A 22500-nucleotide genomic window follows, 5' to 3' on the forward strand; every position below is an offset into this window, starting at 1 on the left:
AGATGCTTGGGTATAAAAGCACCGACGAGCAGGTTTGAGTTCAGTCGAATGCGCTTTTCGGTCGAGGGTGTACGTCAGCTGAGGCAACGATGGCCAGGTACGTTGCAGTGCGGCCGATCCATGCATTTGGAGAGAGAGAACGCAAACTGATGATAAAGTTTGCCGAAGGGTAATGGAAGTTGATAATAAAGTTTGCTGAAAGGTAATGGAAAACTGATAATAAAGGTGGTGCTCTGCGGATGGAGATAGATGTGGATAACATTTTTTTTTTTTTTTTTTTTTTTTTTTTTACTTTTTTTTCTCTCTTTCTTTTACTGTGGTATTGTGTTGGGAGATCAGTTAATAAATGACAGTAAATGGTAATCAGATTCAATCTTATCTGACTTTCCAGCGAAATACCAGCCTTGAAGACAAGAAAAACACACATTTAGCACAAAGTATATATTTGATCAGAAACCCAATCATGAGACAAGATGTTATATGTAGTATGAAAGTCGTATATGATATGATTATCATTTATAATGCGAAGGGAAAATTATCTCTCAATTTATCAATTCTTAAATCAAGGAGGGGAATAGAGACGAGGCGAAGATGACGAATAGCAGACGCGATAACGATAGGGAAGAAAAAGTGAGAGTTGGAATAGCTAAGAAGCTGCGTGTTGAGGGAACAGATTTGTGCTTCTGAATAAGGAGAGGTCGAGGAGGGGAGGGGAAAGGGCAGGAGGGGCGGGGGGGGGGCTCCCGGTGGGGGTTTCTACTCTCGCGTGAGTCACCTTTGCATAATGGCGTTCGTTATAGGAAGGCCAGAGAGGCGATTCGTCTTCCTATATGGGACGGCCGGAGGGGGGAAGGGAGGGACCTTCTCCGTGAAAGATGCCGGCGTACTCACGATGGCTTACGGACACGCGGGTACCTCATGACGCGTACTGGACGTGCACACACACACACACACACACACACACACACACACACACACACACACACACACACACACACACACACACACACACACACACACAAACACACACACAAACACACACATATATATATATATATATATATATATATATATATATATATATATACATTGTATATATATCATATGTATACCTATTATATATTTATAATATATATTTATATATACACACATACATATATATTTATACATATATATATATATTATATATAACATATATATATATATATATATATATATATATATATATGTATTTATATACAGATTTGTATATATGTATATTATATATATATATATATATATATATATATATATATATATCTGTGTGTGTACAGACATTTATATAAATAGAAAGATAGATAGATAGACATATAATGTACACACAGTACACATAGTACGTGTCTATGATACATGATACTGCGGTGCAACTGCATTTCCACGCCTCCCTGTCGGCTCCGAGCACAAACATAAGCAAACACGTAAAGAAGCCTTCGGGTTCGTCCACGACATCGATCGGTTCTCACCCAAGTCTCCCTTTTGTAAAACGTTCCAGTTTTTGCGGCGCTTAGCAGACCCGCCGACGGAAACCCCTTTCTCTGAGGTGAATGTTTCGAGGAATGTCACATCTGTGGCGTTGTTTACCTCGTGTGTTTGTTGCGTGTCCGGCGGCTCCGCTTGGGCGCTGGGTGGGCGGCGGGGCGGCTCGGGAGCAAGCACATACCCTCTGCGCATTTCCCTTTTGTTCATTGGTATGGGCATTGCTGGTATTTTGGTCGTTGTGGTCTTTACTGCGACTGCGTCAGTGTTAGTTTTGTTGTCATTGGTGCTACTGTTATTGATATTGTGATGATTATTGCTATTATCTTTATTAGCATTATTACTGTTATCATTATAAACATTATTACTTTTACCATTATTAGCAGTATTGTTATTAATATCATCATTGAGTACTGATTATTACTGATAGTTGATAATCATTATTAACGTTATCAGAATCGCCATTGCTGAATATCCATATATCCATTTATCATTCCCCTCTAAGGACATGGCGATAAACAATAAGACCCAATAAGGAGAGGCGCCTTTTGCAAGAACATCCACGGACAGTCCCCAACAGGAGGCGTGAAGTCCTTGGCCTATGTCAGCCTCAGAGACATTGGTGTTAGAGAGTGGGCGGTGACCTCAGGTGACCGGAGTGTGACCTGTACATAGAGTCTGTGGGCAAAGTATAGAGCCAAAGAGTCTCGCCAAAAAGCGTTGATGAGGAGACGAAAGTAGAGTCAGATTGATGGATCAATTTTGTGTGGATGATGGAGATACTAGTACAGATGAATAAAAACTTATGCAATTACGTCTTGGAAATGGAGTATGATTTATTGAGAAGAAACGGCAGATAATAATTCATTTTACAATAATACAATGATGAAAGTTAACCTTCAAACCAAACGAGATATGAATCCATAAAGAGGAACACAAAACAGGAGGAATTACTTATGAAGTGAGAGATAGGATGAGGTCACGTGAACAGAAATACACCCAAGGGATATGGTATTATACGTAGTATGAAATTCACATCTGATATACCACATCTACTGCGAACGGAAAATGTAAATTAATTCTCTATTATCTTGAAGCAGTGTGAGGTCAAAGAGCAGCAACTATAATGACATTAGTATTCTGTGCACAAAGGAGAGAGAGAGAGAGAGAGAGGGAGGAGTGGCAAGGAGGGAGACGGAGAGAGAGTGAGAGGTCAGGGAAAGAGAAAAGGGAGCGAGAGTGGGAGACAGATGAAAAGGGAAAGGGGAAGAGAAAGGGAGCGGATAGAGTGCGCGAGAGAAAACAGACAGACAAAGACAGAGAGACAGGGACAGAGACAGAGAACCAAAACTCACCACCGCGTAAGCAAATCGAACCCCATTTTAGGCCTTCCATCTCACAACCAAAATCCAAGCCGACAGCCGCAGCCCCCAGAATCGGCCCGCCACCGCAGCTGATTTCACGCCCCGCCGTATTCCGAGCGCGGAAGTCGACGGCGAAGGCAGGAGCGGCGAGCGAGGGGCGGCGCGAAGAATCTGGGTCAGAGAAGGAAGAATGTATGGCAGCCAGGAGGAAGAGCCAGACAGGTGGACCCGCTGCCTCGGCTCCTTCGGCTCGCTAGTGGCTGCCGGTCGCCTCACTCACGCAAAAACTGGCGGCGTTCATGGTAGAAAGTCCCGCTTTTAGCACTAAAGAGGAGGAGGAGGAGGGGGATGGAAGGTAATGAAAAAAGAGGGTAAGGAGGAGGAGGAGGAGGATGTAGGGGAGAAGGATTGAAAAGGAACGAAAGAGAGGGTAAGGAGGAGGAGGAGAAGGATGGAAGGGAATAAAAAGAGGGGGAGGAAGAAGATGTAGAGAAGGATAAAAGGGAATAAAAAAAATTGTAAGGAGCTGGAGGAGAAGGAGAGGGAAGGGATGTTGGAGCTTATCAGAGATATAGATGCTCAGGTATGTGTTACGTTGGTAGATGGAGGAGGCGTTGTACGTGGAGTAATGTTACTTACTGTCGAATTCCCTTTAGAGATTCACGGATTCACGCAAGAACATACACATGGGTTTATTAACACGCATAATACCTCTTCATAAGTGGAAAGAACGACAGGACACGGCAATTCGTCCAAAATACTCCCTGGTGCAGCTCGCAGTGAACGGAACCCGAGGGAGCTCCACGGGGCAGCAGGTGGCGTGGGGCCCATCGTCAGGGCAGCGAGCACCTTGTACACTTTCTCTTTCTTCGGATCAAGTGGAAGTGGCTACGCAATGTGCCCCTCGGACGCGCCGTGCTTCGCCTATGCCGAGGAAACCTTTTAAGTTGTATAAGTGTCGCTCCGATGGCAAAGACGAAGAGGGAATGGCGGGTAATTCGAACAGGAGTATATAGTGATCCTGGCGAGGGTGAGCATGTGGGGAATGTGTGTGTGTGTGTGTGTCCGTTAAGAGATTGTAGCATGCTGTTTTAGGCAACGTAACGGGATGCCAGGCTGCCTCTACCAACTGAGATAAGAGTGAGTACCCGACACACACCGCCTCGAGTCCCCGATACCAAGAGCCAGGTCATTTAACACAACCCGTCGGAATGCGAGGCACGCGGTACAGCCACGCAAATGAAGGTGCGCGCAGGTTGCCGAAACGATGCGCGATACAGCTCTTGACACGGTGCGCACGGGGTAAGCTCTCTCACGTGGCTGCCTCGCATATACATGAGGCATTGACAGGGCTGAGGGATGATACAGGAAAGTGAAACGCCGGTGAAAGTGAGTTGAAATGCCGGCAGTCGGGGCGCCATTGACTGGCGTTATTCGATTCAGGAGACGCTGTTATGGCTGATGATCTCCGGGTTTCTTGTGCAATTACGCAGACATCATGCATCCATATATGCATACATATATACATGTATATATATGTGTGTGTATATATATATATATATATATATATATATATATATATATATATATATATATTGTGTGTGTGTGTGTATTGCCGTGTCTAGAATATCGTCTGGAAATATGAAAAGGTCTTAAGCAAAGACCTTTTTCTTCTCCGTGTAATTCGCAGACAAAAATAGCAACACCTCGAAAAGACAAGTAAATTATAATAGTTTGACTGATATCCGAAGGTCAGCAACCGCACATTCTCATGTTCGAACTGACCGGAATACGAGTGTGAATGACTTTATGTTTGAGAACATTCGTGACACTTTTTTACTATTAGAGAATTGTCTGAGATGTGAGTTCTAAGTGGCAGCCTTGATCTACACTGAAAGAGAGAGAAGGAGAGAGAGAGAGAGAGAGGAGAGAGAAGAAGGATAGCTAGAGAGAGAGAGAAAGAAGAAGAGAGAGAGAGAGGAGAGAAGAAGGATAGCTAGAGAGAGGAGTGGGGGGAAGAGATAGGCAGAGAGAAGAGAGATAGAAAGAGAAGAGAGACAGAGAGAGTTGACACCATCAGCGGGTTTGAACTGAAACTTTCTGGTTCTAATTTCATGATTTCTTCATATCATGTTGCAAATTCAGTGTGCCGTCGAATTATAGTCGTAATGAGGCCACTCGGTTCATCTACATGCATCGTCGTCGAACTTTTTTTTTTTTTTTTCAATCGATTTTATTTCACTTTCCTCACCGGAAGTGAAAATGGACCTCGTTTCAGTAAATGGCCTTTTGGTGTCAAGAGTTTTTTTCTTTTTTTTCGTGTGGGCGAGGAAATACGGGCGTGGTTATTCACTCCAGAAGATTGGCGTGGGTTGAAATTCCATTTTTAGCGTAAGGTTAAATTACCTCCCGAGTTATTGCTCCAACTGCTATTTTTAATATTATAAACATCACAACTATCATTATTTCGAGTCTAACCACCAACCACAAACTACTGCCTCTTCTGCTACTAGTAATCTTACACCAGTATACCAAGGACTAGTATTACAAATATTACTAGAACTACAACTGATTATATATACTAGTAAAACAAATAATGAATTACAACCATGCCTAATATGGAAAATAGGTCATGTTTGTATTTGTCAGATTCCACTGCCTTACGTCAAGATACTTTTAAGGATATATTTCAAGATAAAAACAAAAATAAAACAATTGAAAATGTAATTAATTTATATGGTTTACGACTTTCTAGCTCTGGTTTGGTAATAGAGGCGTTTTTCATGGAAAGTTGCCTTGAGGATGGTCCCTATTATCATAACCGCTTTTATGGTGGACATGAGAGAAGATTGCGTCATATAAACACGTGTTGGGAGGAGTTAATGGCCGGATAAGATATATAAATAAAAAAAGAAATAAAAGATAATTTGATTTGAAAGAGAGAAAGAACGATCATGAAAGAGAAGAAGAATATAGAAAAAATGAAAAGAAGCCAAAAACAAAACAGAGAAATGAAAAGAAACCAAATATATGGCTTCGATAATCCTAACCTAACCTAACCCCCCAAACAAACTCTTATTTTCGCGTCCTCGACTTTCGCGTAGCAGGCTTTTCACTTTTCCCATGGCTCGTTTTCCCTTCAGCCGCAGCCCATAGGTACTTAGGGTCGGCGTGTGACCAAAAGGCGAGCATTTCTACGCCTACAAGAAAGGAGAAGGGGGCGGGAGGGAGGGAGCGAAGGAGGGAGGGGAGGTAGGCGAAGGAGGGAGGGGGGAAGGGGATGGGAGGGAGGGGAGGAGAGAATGAGGGAGGGAAGGAAGGGAAAGTGAATGGAAAAGGAAAGGGAGGGGTAAAAAGGGGAAGTATGAGAAGTAGAAGCGAGAGAGAGAGAGGGAGAGAAGGGAAGGGAAGGACGAGGGAGGGAAGGCAGAAGTAGCATAAGGCGAAAAAGGGAAGCGACAGTGAAAATAAGGAGTAAGGGGGGAGAGGGAGGGGGAGGGGGTGTTTGGGTGAAGGTAATCCCTCCAACACCTTGTATTTGGGTGAGTGCTTGTCCGTGGAGGGAAAGCTCTTGACAGGATGTTTCGTGGTCAGAAATCCTCGGTGAATGGCTCTTCTAGGGACACGCGCGCGCACACATAGCCACTTGATGTACGTACATACATATACAAACCTGTGTGTGTGTGTGTGTGTGTAGGTTTGTGTGTGTGTGTGTAGATATAGATAGGGATATATAGATATTGACACAGATATAGGGAAAGATGTATAGATACGAGATGATGACTATGATGACTACACATACACGCACACACACGCACACACGCACACACAGACACACACACACACACACGCACACACGCACACACAGACACACACACACACACACACACATATATATATATGTATATATATACATTTATATACATATATATATATATATATATATATATATATATATATATATATATATATATATATATGCGTGTGCTGTATATACAGTAAATACAAATTGAATATAGGTAGACAGACAGACAGAGAGAAGAAAGAGAAAGGGAAAGTTGGACAGGTATAATAATGTGAAAGAGGGAGAGGGTAATGGCCATTAAAAGTCCACCTGTCCTGCGCCCCATGATTAGTCCGACATGACCTTGGAGGAAAGGCATTAAGTCCGGCGGCCGTTTGGAGAAAGAGAAATGGCGGGAAAATACAGAAGTCGTATAGCGACCCCGTGAAAATGCCGGAAAGGGGGAACGCATGTGGAGAACGATTAAATTTATATATTTCTTTCTTTATTACTTTCTCTCTCTCTCTCTCTCTCTCTCTCTCTCTCTCTCTCTCTCTCTCTCTCTCTCTCTCTCTCTCTCTCTCTCTCTCTCTCTCTCTCTCTCTCTCGCCCTCTCCCTGGCCCTCTTTCTCTCCATCTCGCTCTCCCTCCCTCCTTCCCGTCTCCTCTTTCTCTTTTTCATCATCTTTCTCCCAATTCCTATCTACTCATGGAACTGCTTAAATCAAAGAGTTATCTGCTGGCGAAAGCATCAACTCAGAACCTTTCTCCCAAGCGAAATGAAAAGTGAGAAAATCTACTATTTCTCTTTTCATTTAGTTTCCCTTTTATGGCTAGTAATAGATATATATTCTCCTGTTACTCCTAATTACGTTTTTATTCTTATTCTTATCAGCATTACGTGTCTGAATCGGATGTAGAGCGATGAGTCACCCGGTCTCTCCAAGGTTCAAGAACTTTCTCTGCGACCTTCCTGTCTAGACGTCCGTGGGATGGGACAGATGTACTCGATTTGTGGAGTTCTTTTCTTTCCTATTTCGGGTTTGTTGTTAAAAGGAGAGAGAGAGAGAGGGGTGGAGATGGAAGGAAGGAGAGGGAGGGAGGTTGGGAGAGAGGGACGGAGGGAGAGAGAGAGAGAGAGAGAGAGAGAGAGAGAGAGAGAGAGAGAGAGAGAGAGAGAGAGAGAGAGAGAGGGAGGGAGGGAGGGAGGGAGGGAGAAAAAGGCGGAGAGAGAGAGAGAGACAGGCAGACAGACAAACAGAGAAAGAAAGAAAGAAAGAGACAGACATGCAGACAGAAATATAGTTACACATACGTGAGAGAAGAGACACCAAATAGATGATGTGTTTCCTTACGTACTGAATAACCCTGTGATAAATGTTTCCCATACTTTACCTCAATGCGTGAGAGTTTTATAGAGAGCGCTGGGACATACACTTTTAGGTTAGGATCGAGTGAAAATCACAGCGAAACCGAACAGATATTTATAATATATATGATTTGCGGAGTTACTTCGTCATGTACTTGCTATAGTTAGAATACATGTCTTTTTGAAAGGAATGTTGGACCATCACGAATATATATAAACGAAAATGACGGAAAAAAGACATACGAGTTAGAATACAGGTCTTTTTGAAATGCATGTTGGACCGTTACGAATATATGTAAGAAAACCCCGATAAAAATATGTACCGGATAGAAATTTCGGATTGTGACGACACTACAGATGATGGTTTCCGGTTATTAAATCAAGATAGGATTGCATTATCGTTGTGTAAAAGATGTGCGGAGTGTCTGTCTTGGCTTCAGGGTGTATAGGAGAATTCTGGAAGTAACATAGATTTCAAAATATGTTTAGAGTGCTTGTGAATTCTTGGTAGTCTATTGCCACCTTTTCCAGCGGTTACAGAAAACGACAGGAACCGAGTTGCCAGATGCTTTCCTCCTATTTCGGATATTTCATGCACATTCGTACTTATCTATAACACCGCAATACCTACCATAAGATGCCAAAAGCCATCTTGGATATCATATTCCAAAATACTGAGTACCTGTTGGAAAAAAATGCCAGTACAGTAAAATAGCAAGCCGTCAACCGCGGCCATTCCCATTACGTCACAGAAATGGGCGGAGCTTAGAGGCCTGTCTCACCTCCGACCACGAGACAGCTTTGGGTGTCGCGTCGCGTCACGAGACACCCTAATTGACACCGGAAAAGATGGCATATATGTGGATCAGTCTATCTGTCTGTTTATCTATTTTTCTATCTATCTGTCTATCTATCTGTCAATCTATATAATATATCTGTCTGTCTATCTATCTATATATATACATATATATGTCTATCTATTTATATACATCTATCTATCTATCTATTTTTATACATCTATCTATCTGTCTATCTATCTATATACAAAGACATCTAAATATATATGAACCGCCTACGTCTTGACGAAGAAAGCCAGTCAAGAAAGACAACAAAACCCTCTGCCTGCATCCAAAGCAACTCCAGATTTCAGAAGAAAAAAAACGACCCACGTGGACAGGCGTCGATCGGTCCCGCCCATCAGTCAGACCTAAAACCGATTTTCAAGGTTTCCGAGCCTTGGGGACTTTCGGGTCCTGTCGGGGCTGCGAAAGAGGGCCGTGTCTGATGGCTGGGTTACCGTGGGACTCGATGACCACAGGACCCGCCGCGACGCAAGGGAAGGGAATAACAGTTTAATTACTAGGCCTTCTTTCGTTTCTACTTTATTTCTTTCTGGTGTTTATTTTTTTTCTGTTCTTTCTTCATTCTTGGGTCTGGATTTTTTTGTGTTTGTTTGTTTTTCTTTCTGTTTTTTTTTTCTGATACGATTTTTTTGGGGGGATGTATACCTAGCTTCCCTTCGTCTTTCATTTCAGTTTATTAACACCTCTTTCTCTCTCTCTCTCTCTCTCTCTCTCTCTCTCTCTCTCTCTCTCTCTCTCTCTCTCTCTCTCTCTCTCTCTCTCTCTCTCTCTCTCTCTCTCTCTCTCTCCCTTTCATTTTCGCTCACCCTCCCTCCCTCTCTCCTTCCCTCCCTTCCTCCCTCTCTCCCTCCCTCCCCGTCCCCTTCCTCTCTAATCTCCCATTCTTTGCCCTCCCCCTCTCCCTCTCTCTTTTAACTCTCTCTCTCTTCTCCCTTTTAACTCCCTCTCCTCTCCCTTTAGCCTCCCTTCCTTCACAATATAACGGCGACCTGCTTACACTCCCTCTCTGAGTTTCCACATGTCGCTTTTCAGTTAATATGAGACATCTGGTGTCGACAGGTGTGGCGAGGTGTGGGGGGTAGGGGAGGGGGGTGAAGGCGGGGGCTGGGGGAGGGGGTGTCATGGGGGGCGGGTGAGATAGATTTTCCTTTTGTTTGCGGGGGTTTTGTAAGGCGGTGCGAGTGTTGTGGGGGTTTTCACTTGGGATTTGCGATTGAGGTGTGAGAGATGGGGGGAGGGGGAGGGGAGGGTGGAAAAAGAAGGAGGGGGGGATATTGAAAAATGCTTTTGTATATTTTGTTGTTTTTTATGTCTATTTTAGTCTGATAGAATTCCTTCACATTTTTTGATGCAGAACTATCTTTATATCTGACTTGAACTAAAACATGCAAGCATATTGGTACAATCTACAAGTATTTTTTTTATTTTAATATGTACCAATACACAACAAATAAAAAGATACAGTTGCATTAATACCTAGCAGATGTATCCATATCCACGCAGCTAGGAATAACATCTTGCGCGGAAAATGGGCGAAGGAAATGGATGTTTTACGTCACTGGAATTTCCCTTTCCCGCTCGTCTTTTGTTTTTAGTTTCGGCCGACATCTTGACCCTCTTCGTCTTTGCTTTTGTTATCGTTTGCTTTATTCTCTTTTCGCGTTTTTATGACCTACATTTTTGGTGGATTTTCTCTTCTCTTGATTTGACTTTTCGGGCATTTCTTAATTTTCCCCAGAAAATAGATTTATAGATTTATGGAAATGTGTCAATACATAGATATCTACATACATATATACACATATGCATACATATGTACATACATACATACATACATACATGCATATATACAAACAGACAGGCATACATACATACGTGTATATATATATATATATATATATATATATATATATATATATATATATATATATATATATATATTTATATATGTATGTATGTATGTATATATATATATGTATATATATATATATATATATATATATATATATATATATATATATATATATATATATATATATATATATATATATACGTACTTACAGAGAGAGAAGGTTGTGGACAGGTGCCTGTCGTCTATTCCACTCGCATTTCGGTCCTTCAAATTAAATACACTCTACCCTTCACAAATGACACTCGCGATGCCTCATTACAGCATCAGCACATGAAGGTCTTGCCATGTTTTGCGTCCGAGAAATGTAGACCAACGAGAGACACGCACAACGCCCGCCAAATGCGTGTTTTTGCGAGACGCCCAAACAGCCGCCTGAAGGTGCGGTTCGGCGGCGCCCCTCCCTCAGACCTTCGCCCGTTCCCTGAGTCCATGGCAGCGTGCGTGCCCCTCGAATCAAAAGGCCATTACCTTGTCTGGGCCATTAATCTCTCGTGTCATTAGTGTATTGCTTAATAGACATTGCCTAATTCAGTCAGTCAGTGTCTCGTTCGGTCTTCGGATACGCGCACGTGCATACGAACACGTACACTGTCGCCGTTTGTTGATGTTTGTGTTCGTTCACATGCAGATGAATAGAATAGACAAACACATCGTTTTCTTTTCTTAATACTTCTTCAGAATCTTAGGCATGGGGCGTCTACCTGTACTGTACTACTTTTGCATCTACCTGTACTGTACTACCTGTGCGTCTACCTGTATTTACTTATTCTCACTCGCGCCCGTCGCGCACGTAGCTTAAAAGCGCCCCCACTTTTTTTTCTTTTTTTTTTTTTAGGTCATAAGGGCTATGGACAAGGCCTTTTTTTTTTACCTCGCCTGGGTCCGTCCTACCTGTTCTTGCGTCTCTGTTTTGTCTTGCCAAAATGCCCTTTCTGGTCCACCTGGTGATCCACAACACTGACCAAAATAACCCGGAAGGATAAATCTCCCCAAATATCCTGGAATATTCGCGAAGGCATTAGCATGGAAGGGCATTTGAAAGTATGGGATTAGAGGGAGGAGGATAGGGGGGAGGGGGGAGGGGGTAGTCAGGTAAGCAGGCGGGGTACCTGCTACAGATTCTCGCAGACAATGTAGGCCGAAGGAGGGGGGTAGGGGGAAGGGAGGGAGTGAGAAGGGGGGTGTTTAGGATGATGAGGGGGAGAGGGAGCTCAGATGTGTTGGAGGTGGTGTAGAGTAAAGGAATGAGGGGAGGTGTTGGAGGTGACGAGCAGTGGTGGTGAGGGACTAAAAGGTGTTGGAGGTGACGAGGGATGGTGGTGAGGGACCGATAGCCGTTGTAAAGCGAGGTGGAATCAAGGTGTTCTATAGGTGTTAGGGAGGGGGGAGGAGGGGGGTGAAATGTGGGGTAAGGAGGAGGAGAGGGGGGCATGTGGGGTAGGGGGAAGGAGGAGAGGGGGACATGTGGGGTAGGGGGGAGGAGGAGAGGGGGACATGTGGGGTAGGGGGGGAGGAGAGGGGGACATGTGGGGTAGGGGGGGAGGAGAGGGGGACATGTGGGGTAGGGGGAGGAGGAGAGGGGGACATGTGGGGTAGGGGGAAGGAGGAGAGGGGGACATGTGGGGTAGGGGGAGGAGGAGAGGGGGACATGTGGGGTAGGGGGGAGGAGAGGGGACATGTGGAGTAAGGGGGAGGAGTGGGGGACATGTGGGGTAGGGGGGAGGAGGAGAGGGGGACATGTGGGGTAGGGGGGAAGAGAGTGACATGTGGTTGCTGCAGTCTGTTTCCTAGGTACCTCACCACAAGGACGGCTGCTTGTCAGTTAGGTGAGTCGGGTGTTTTTTCAAATGAATTTATAATTGGTTGTTTCTTGCTTTATGGTACGTATGGTAATTAGTGCTGTCGTACACGGAATCTTATACCTATGTATATATTTGTCTACTCATCGGTTTGTAGGCCTGTCTGTGTCTACAAATATTTGTCTCTACATCTACATGTCTGTTGGTTTGCGTGTCCAAATATAGACAGCATTCTGGCTAACTGTGATTTTCCGTCTGTCTAATTACATAGCTGCTGCTTATCTGTCACTCTTTCTGAATATCTATATGTCTGTCTGTTTGTCTGCCTCTTTCTTTCTTTCTTTCTTTCTTTCTTTCTTTCTTTCTTTCTTTCTTTCTCTCTCTCTCTCTCTCTCTCTCTCTCTCTCTCTCTCTCTCTCTCTCTCTCTATATATATATATATATATATATATATATATATATATATATATATATATATATATGTATGTATGTATGTATATTGCATATATATAATATATATATATATGCATATATGCATACTATCTATTTATTCTTTTATCCATCCTTGTAACTATGAAACCGTGTAAATTCTGAAATCGTTCACCTTATCATTCTATACTAGTCTACGACTATGTTGCTGTTTGAAGAATATATACGAGAGAGAAGAAATTAAAATGTCGCATCAATCTTCACCGTTTCCGCTGACTTCGGGTCGTCTACGAAAGAAATGAATGGCGTTACTTACAGCATTCCTCTTTAGTCGACCTAGAACTTGAGAATTTCCGACCCGGAGAACATCAGCAGCAGAAGAGGGGGATATGGAGGGTGGGGGAGGGGAAGAGGGGGGTATGGAGGGTGGGGGAGAGGGAGAGGGGGATATGGAGGGTGGGGGGAGGGGAAGAGGGGGGTATGGAGGGTGGGGGAGGGGAAGAGGGGATGAAGAGAGAAAGAATAGGGAGAGTGGGAGGGAGGAGGGAAGGAAAAAAAAGGTAGAGAGAAGGTATAAGGAGACCGGGAGAGGGGGGGAGGGGAAAAGGAGAGAGGGAAGCGGAATGAGAAGTGGAGGAGGGAAGAGGGAAAGGAGAATAGAAAGATAGAGAGGGGGGAGGGAAGGACGCAATTTAAGAGGTCAGTGTAACTTCTTTTCATGGCGATGGATGACACGGCACTCACACTACATTATCTTTTTTTAAGTCTTCGCCTTAAGGAATGGAAAGGCGGAAGTGCGTCTGACAATTTTTAAAATGCATTTCACTCTTACATTTCCAAAATGGGTTAATAAAGTCTAAATCATCACATGCATTACGTATATAGGCCTACCATGATGGTGCATACATTTTGTAAAGTGATACTGATAGGAAAGCCCCAAATAAAGTATAATGATTGACGTGTTAACTTTATTTCTCATGTCTAGATCAAATGGAGTTAAATTTTGTGCTGTATTTCCCTTTTCACGCTTTCTACAGACAGATATATCTAAAGTTTCTCGTTTTCAAAGCTATTAGCAACGCCAACAACACACAAAAATACAAATACTAATTAATAACAACCATTATGAGCTTATACTTACAACTCTCTAAACGAACCTGTTAGATAAACCAACACAAATTCCTATTTAACCAGTAACAGTGTCCCAGTGTCCCTCATTTTAGCGTTTCAGGACTTCCTCAAAGATGGCAGCCAGATCACCCAGGCTTAAGGGTCCTCACTGATCTAAATACGGCACGAGGTAACGAGCGATAAGGAACCCCAGACAGGTCCCGTTATCCATGATTTTAATGATAGATTTGGTATCCCCGACTCGCGCAGAAACCAGGCCAAGGTGAATACCGTAATACCCCGTGGCTTGTAGGCCTACTTAAATGCGTCACGGCCTTGCCCCTTCCCCCTACCCCCTCCCCCCTCCCCTTCCCCCCTCTGGTTAAAGTCTACGTGGACTGAATGGAATGGCGGAAGTAGTTTGGTTTTCGCGAAAGATGAGTTAGTGTATTCGATTGCTTGCGGTTTGAATGTCTGTTCTATTTATCGCTCTGTCTGTTCTATCGGTTTATCGCTCTCTATTTATCTATCTGTCTATTTATCGCTCTTTTTTCTATGTATTTATCGCTCTATCTATTTATATATATATATATTTATCGCTCTATCTATCTATCAATTTATCGCTCTCTCTCTCTCTCTCTCTCTCTCTCTCTCTCTCTATATATATATATATATATATATATATATATATATATATATATATATATATATATATTTATTTATTTATTTATTTATTTATTTATTTATTTATTTATTTATTTATATTTATATTTATATTTATATTTATATTTTTCGCTTTCTGTTTTCTGTTTATCTCTCTCTCTCTCGGCGTGACCATGCAAGAACGAACGGTGAAGGAACCATGAAAGTGCTTTTGCTTCGGCGGGTGACGTCATCATTGCATAGGCGGGCTTGCGAACTCACTCTCAGAACACACAAGAGATGCCGTGTTTGGTCGCATTGCCTAACAAGATAATGTGTAAGTGCATAACAGTCTGTGACGCAAGCCATATGCAGGTTGGGAAGCACCGTGCTTTATAAACTTAAAACACACGTACACATGCACTCATATACATGCACGCACACACACACACACACACACATGCATACATACATACATACATACATACATACATACATACATACATACACACACACACACACACACACACACACACACACACACACACACACACACACACACACACACACACACACACATAGACACACACACACACACAATCACTCGCCCAATCTCTTATTGACAAGAGCTGTACAGTTGAAGATGTTTTTTGTATATTTTTTTCTCCGTCGTGACTCTTCAGTCTACCTTGCTTTTACTCTCCTAAATCTTGAATTAAAAGAAAAAAACGAAGGACATTATTATTAGAAGAAAAAAACATATATTTGTATAATTTTCTTCATGCAATGATCATGTCGATGATAACAAAATATCGTCAAAATTATGCATAATTTGAATTCGTGGTTCCAGTGTTGTAAGATTTTTTTTTAACCAATAATAGCATGATCCCACAGAAGTAGACATGATGAAATAAACCACAACAGAGGAGGTGAATAAGGAGGAAAAATGGTCACAGATATGATAATTTAGAGATAATTGTACCAAAAAATATTCGACAAATTGCGTACATAAATCAGCTTAGCAACTTCCTGAATCCACTTCTTTTTCTACATCGGCTCTACCTTTACCTACCCCATCAACAGAAGGCAAAGGACACAAGAGAAAAAAGGGAGAGAAGAAGAAGAAATAGGGAGATAAATAAATAAAAAACTAGTTCGCATTAATATAGGGTTTGCGTTACGAAGAGAAGGCAAAAAAAAACAGCCGTTCTTGCGGACATTTTTGCGAAATCTGGAAATCTCTTGTTACCTTCGCAAATTAATGTTTTTTCTTTCTTTGTTTTCTTTTTTTGGGGGTGATGGGTTGTGATGGGGGGAGAGGGAGTATATGGGCTTTGTGATTTAGTGGATATGAATGATAGAAAGAGGTTACAAGAGACATATCGACGATGATAAGGCTGACGTCATCTACCTTTTACCATAACGAATGCTTACACGCTTCACTATCATCTGCACAGTCATCACTGCTTTTTGTTCATCATCCACCATATCATCATTCGTTCTACATATTCATCATCGTTTTATCACTCCGTCCTGCTATCACTTCCATCATCATCTTGATCATCACCACCACCATCATCAATCATTATCATTTTCATTATCATTATCATTATCATAATCCTCAAACGCACCACCACCACCATGATCATCATCATCATCATCATCACCACCACCACCACCACCACCCCACCATTACCATCATCATCACAATCTTCATCTCCACCACCACCACCACCCCATCATTACCATCATCATCACAATCTTCATCTCCACCACCACCACCACCCCATCATTACCATCATCATCACAATCTTCATCTCTACCACCACCACCACCACCTTCTTCATCACCATCATCCTTCACCATCTTCATCACCATCATCCGTCATCATCCAGCATCACCATTCATCACCATCTATCACCACCCTCTCCCCTCCCCCCGCCCCCCCCTGACAGCGTCCATGGTACCGTTGCGTCGAGGCGAAGACCAGCGGGAATAATTCAAACGTAACGAGAATAACCGTTTTCCGCTGGTTTTGTGATACGGTCTTTTGGGCGCGTTGGCGTCTCCGGGTCGTGTGGGTGTGTTTTTTGTTTTGTTTTTTCTGTTGTTGTTGTTTTATGGTTTTCGGTATTTGTGATTTTTTAGTTCTTGTTTTTTTATGTTTTGTACTTATTTGTTATTTTTTAAGAATGTTGTGCTTTATTTTCTGTTTGGGTTGTTTATTCTCGATGGCTGTCTGTCTGTGTCACTCACCTTTTTTATCTCCATTATATCTGTATCTTACATCCATTTATCTATCATATTCTTTCTATTCTCCTTTTCATCCTCCTCTTCTTCTTCCTCCTCCTCCTCTTCCTCTTCTTCCTCTTCCTCCTCCTCCTCCTCCTTCACTTCCTCCTCCATCTCCTTCCTCCCCCACCCCACCCCCATCCTCCCTCCTTCCCCCCTCCACCCCTTCCTCCCCTCCACCCCTTCCTCCCCTCTCCACCCGCTCCTCTTCAACCCTAAAGTACGCGTGAGAGAGTCCGTGGAAAAGAAGGTTAAGCACGTGGTTCTCGTCCGTAGAAGTGACATTTGATATTTATTTATGGGTTTGTTTGGCTAAGGACGTTATCGATATGAAGGGGGAGGAAGGGGAGGGGAGAAAGAAGGAATTGGAAGAGGAAGGAAACAGAGTTAAGGAGGTTGGAGAAGATGGGCGGAAGGGGGGGGGAGAAAGAGTTGGAAGAGGAAGGAAAAAGAGAAGGAGATTGGAGAAGAAGGGAGGGAGGGGAGATTGAAATGGAAGAGGAGGAAACAGAGTTAAGTAAATTGGAAAAGAAGGGTGGAAGGGGGGAGAAGGAATTGGAAGAGGAGGAAAAAGAGTTAGGGAGATTGGAGAAGAAGGGCGGAAGGAAAGGAGTTGGATGAGGAGGGAAAGGAGAAGAGGAGGAGGGAAAGGAGAAAGAGATGGGGCATGAAGGGAGAAAGAAGAAGAGGGAAAGGAGGAAAAAAAGAAGAAAGAGGAGATGAGAATAGGGAGGAGCGGAAGGAGAAAAGGAAATAGGGAAATAACTAAAAACAGAAGAGAAGGAAGAGAAAAAGAAAATGAAAAGCAAGAACCAAAAGAGAAGAATTAGCATAGAACGAATAAAAATGGTGAAACAGAAAGAAGTAAATTAAAGATAGAGAAACAAAAAAAAAAAAAATAAGGATGAGAAGGAGAAGTAGAAGAGGAAGAGGAGAAAAAAAGAGAGGGAGTGCAAGAAGCGGATGGAAAGGAGAAGAAGGAGAAAACCAGAAGAGGGACCTTGGATCCAGCGGTCAATTCGGTCTCTTGAAATCGCTGACCCTGACCGCCGTCGTCAAGCTGGTCTCATGCATCATATCTGGTCTTTATCTGGTTTCTTGTCTTCCTAACTTCTATTTCTTTCTTCCTCTTTCTTTTCTCCTCCTTCTCCTGTTCCTTCTCTTTCTTTCCTTCTCCTTTTTCGTCTATTGCTTCTTCCTCTTTCTTTTCTCCTTCTCCTGTCCCTTCTCATTCTTTCCTTCTCCTTTTTCGTTCATTTCTACTTCTTTCTTTTCTCCTCCTTCTGCTGTCCTTTCTCCTCTTTTCTCTTCTATTTCTTTCTTCCTCTTTCTCTTCTCCATCTTCTCCTGTCCCTTCTCCTCCTTTCTCTTCTATTCCTTCTTCCTCTTTCTTTTCTTTCCATTAAGACCCTCATCAGTATAAGGAAATTTATTTATTTTACAAATTAATTGCGTCGCTAAAATTAGATACATGTAATTCACTCACCTAGTCATATAGCTTACTCATGGATTCCACTAGTAGCTTACTCATGGATTCCACTAGTAGCTTACTCATGGATTCCGCTAGTAGCTTACTCATGGATTCCACTAGTAGCTTTCTCATGGATTCCACTAGTAGCTTACTCATGGATTCCACTAGTAGCTTACTCATGGATTCCACTAGCAGCTTACTCATAATTCTACTTAAACATTTCACCATTCACTTACTTGGTATTTCATTCATTCATGTAGGTATTATTATAATTGTTTCCGTTGCTGTTTTCATTGTTACTATTGTTATAATTATTATATTTTTTCGATTGATTTCGTTGGTCATTCATCGTCATTCATTCACCGTTCATTCACAGTCACTGGCGACACATATGTTTATTCATATCTTTCTTCAGTCACTGACTCAGACAATTCCAAGATGACGTGAATGATTCTGTCTTTTCCTTTTACTTCTTGTTCTTGTTTCTTCTTTCTCTACTTCCCCTTCCTTCTCCTTTTCCTCTTTCTCCTTTTCTTTCTCTTCCGCTTTATCTTCTTCCTCTTCCTCGTCTTCCTCCTCTTCTTCCTCCTCCTTTTCCTCCTTCTCCTCCTCCTCCACCACCACCACTACTACCTCTTCTTCCTCCTCCTCCTCCTCCACCACCACCACTACTACCTCTTCCTCCTCCTCTTCCTCCACCACCTTCTCCTCCACCTCTTCCTCCTCCTCCTCCTCTTTCTCCTCCTTTTCCTCCTCCTCCTCCTCCTCCACCTCCACCACCACTACCACCTCTTCTTCCTCCTCCTCCACCACCACCACCACCACCTCTTTCTCCTCCTCCTCCTCCTCCTCCTCCTCTCCTTCCCTTTCTCCTCTTCCTCCTCCTCCTCCTCCTCCCATTATCTCTTCTCCATTCCTATTTCTCCTCCTTCCATCATCTCAGCCGTATTCACAAGAGCGAGTCATAAAAGCGGGTCCGTTAAACTCATGGTTACTCCGCTTCGATCCGTTGTTGTTCTGGAATGTGTATAATTGTGGAGGAAATAAGGGTTTGGGAGGGAAGCAGACAGTTAGGAGGAGAGAAAGAATAGGAGGGGGGGGGGGGAAGGAAGAAAAGGATGAGGAATCAGAAGAGGGGAATGGAGGAGATGGTTAGGAACGTGATGGATATTAGAGAATTTTTTTTAAGAAAGAAATGAAAATCTTGAGAAGAAGAAGAAGAAAAAAAATGTCCCACGAAAGTATTAAAGATGGAAAGCCTATAAAAATCCTAATGATGAAAGTCCTACGAAAATATATATAAGAATTGAAAGTCCTCCGAAAGTTCCAAAGGTGAAAATACTACAAAAATCCTAATGATGAAAGTCCTGCGAAAATCTGAAATATAAATATTGAAAATCTAACGAAAGTTCCAAAGGTGAAATTCCTACAAAAATCCTAAAGATGGAAGTCCTAAAATACTCCTAAAGATGGAAAACTTATGGAAATCCTAAGAAATTCTTAAATACCGAAAGTCCTACGGAAGTCACAAAGGTGAAAGTCCTTCGAAAGTCTTTGAAAGTCCTGTGACGACGATAGCTATAAGATGAAGAGCCTTTTAGTGGATAATGATAAGAAAGGACACGAGACAAACAGTCAAATGCCTATTATCTTCTTCTTGTCTTTTCTAAACCTCTATTTATTTACTTCCGTCTTTTTTCCTCCCTCCCTTCCTTCTTGTCTCTTCTAAACCTCTATTTATTTACTTCCATCTTTTTTCCTCTTTCCCTTCCTTCTTATCTCTTCTAAACCTCTATTTATTTACTTCCGTCTTTTTTCCTCCTTCCCTTCCTTCTTGTCTTTTCTAAACCTCTATTTATTTACTTCCGTCTTTTTCCTCCTTCCCTTCCTTCTTGTCTTTTCTAAACCTCTATTTATTTACTTCCGTTTTTTTATCTTTTTTCCTCCCTCCCTTCCATCTTGTCTCTTCTAAACCTCTATTTATTTACTTCCATCTTTTTATTTTTTTTCCTCCCTCCCTTCAATCTTGTCTCTTCTAAACCTCTATTTATTTACTTCCGTCTTTTCTCCTCCTTCCCTTCCTTCTTGTCTCTTCTAAACCTCTATTTATTTACTTCCGTTTTTTCTCCTCTTTCTCCCTCTAACATTTACATTCCCCTCGCGCAAAAATCCCTTTCGCACGCGCAATTTTATCAAAGGAAACTTGTATCTGATACCTTTTCGTTTCTCCTTTTAGATTCGTACCCGCTTCGCCCCTGATCGTCTCGGAACCCAAGCTACGAAGGGTCGCCAACGCCACAGATTCTTGGTAAGTCTTACGTTCCCTTTCACCGCTCTGTCTGTCTATCTGTTTACCTATTTATCTTTCGACCTCTTTGGGGGTTTTTCTCGTTTTTTTACTTCTTTTGTTGTGTCTTTCTTTTTGTTGTTTCTCTTTCTCTTTCTTGATTTATTTTTCATTCTTTCTTTTTTTGGTCTCTCTCTTTCTCTCTCTCTCTCTCTCTCTCTCTCTCTCTCTCTCTCTCTCTCTCTCTCTCTCTCTCTCTCTCTCTCTCTCTCTTTCTCTCTCTCTCTTGTCTCTCTCTCTTTCTCTCTCTCTTCTCTCTCTTTCTCTCTCTTTCTCTCTCTCTCCCTCCTTCTCTCTCTCTCCCTCCTCTCCTCTCTCTCTCTCTCTCTCTCTCTCTCTCTCTCTCTCTCTCTCTCTCTCTCTCTCTCTCTCTCTCTCCTCTCTCTCTCTCTCTCTCTCTCTCTCTCTCTCTCTCTCTCTCTCTCTTTCTCTCTCTCTCTCTCTCTCTCTCTCTCTCTTTCTCTCTCTCTCTCTCTCTCTCTCTCTCTCTCTCTCCCTCTCTATCTATCTATCTCCTCTCTCTCTCTTCCTCTCTATCTATCTATCTCCTCTCTCTCTCCTTCTCCCTCCCTCTCTCCCTCCCTCCTTCTCCCTCTCCTTCTCCCTCTCCTTCTCCCTCTCCTTGTACGCATGCATATTAGTCTGTTTATCTTTTTATATATATATACATTCACTTGTTCATTATTCTGTCAAGGAAAATATTATTTTTTTTTGGTCATTGGCCTTTATTTGGAACGGACATGAAGACGTAAAACTGGCTAGCATTTACGAGTGCCAAGTCCTTCGTGCACACTTGGCCCTTGCCTTAAGCCGTGTTGGCACTGCCACCGTAGGCGTGTCTGGATGTCGTAACCTCCGGTGTGGTGGGTTTTCATTTGGCACCACAGCGCCGCCCCAGATGATCATTTCTTTGTTATATATGCTATTGAAATCTGCGGTGACCATGTACTTCCTGAAAGAAAAAAAAAGGTATTTTCTTTTTCACTTTTTCTTCCTTTATATAACATGGTCAAAAGGCCACGCAGAGGGCGAGTTCCAAGCGCCAGAGAGTTTCGTCTTGAAGGTGAAAGTAAGGAGGGAATACTTTCTTGGTTGTTGTTGGTAAAAGACGTTGCTAGGAGATGAGAATGTCTTACGGCGTGGCATCTTGTGTTGTTTCCTTTGTTGCATTTTCGATATGAAGTTGTTGTTTTTTTGATGTGTCATTTGTGTTGTGTTCGTGGGTTTTTACTTTTCTTCTGTATTCCGTCACTCTTTCCCTCTCTCTCTCTCTCTCTCTATGTCTATCTATTTATCTATATCTCTCTCTATCTATCCATCTGTCTATCTCCTCTCTCTCTCTCTCTCTCTCTCCTCTCTTTTTCTTTCTCTCTCTCTCCTGTCTCTCTCTTTCTCTTTCTCTTCTCTTTCTCTTTCTCTTCTCTTTCTCTTTCTCTTTCTCTTTCTCTTTCTCTTTCTCTTCTCTTTCTCTTTCTCTCTCTCTCTCTCTCTCTCTCTCTCTCTCTCTCTCTCTCTCTCTCTCTCTCTCTCTCTCTCTCTCTCTCTCTCTCTCTCTCTCTCTCTCTCTCTCAGTCTGACTCCCTTTCCATTCAGCCTCTCCATG

The 22500-nt window shown here is 42.5% G+C and overlaps 1 protein-coding gene across 2 annotated transcripts in view; it reads left to right on the forward strand.

The window, feature by feature from the left end:
• Ptr (patched domain-containing protein) overlaps positions 1 to 22500 on the forward strand; it is a 152337-nt gene that overhangs the window by 7190 nt on the left and 122647 nt on the right. Inside the window, exons 1-2 of one of the 2 annotated variants that reach the window (XM_070132471.1) lie at positions 57 to 97; positions 20787 to 20858. In XM_070132471.1, the coding sequence (XP_069988572.1) occupies positions 90 to 97; positions 20787 to 20858 (80 nt within the window). In that variant the 5' untranslated portion in view covers positions 57 to 89. Of the gene's footprint in view, positions 1 to 56; positions 98 to 20786; positions 20859 to 22500 lie in introns of those variants that run through there. The other variant, XM_070132515.1, reaches the window with a different exon arrangement.

This window comes from Penaeus vannamei, chromosome 1 (genome assembly GCF_042767895.1).
Source record: "Penaeus vannamei isolate JL-2024 chromosome 1, ASM4276789v1, whole genome shotgun sequence".
NCBI lineage: Eukaryota > Metazoa > Arthropoda > Malacostraca > Decapoda > Penaeidae > Penaeus > Penaeus vannamei.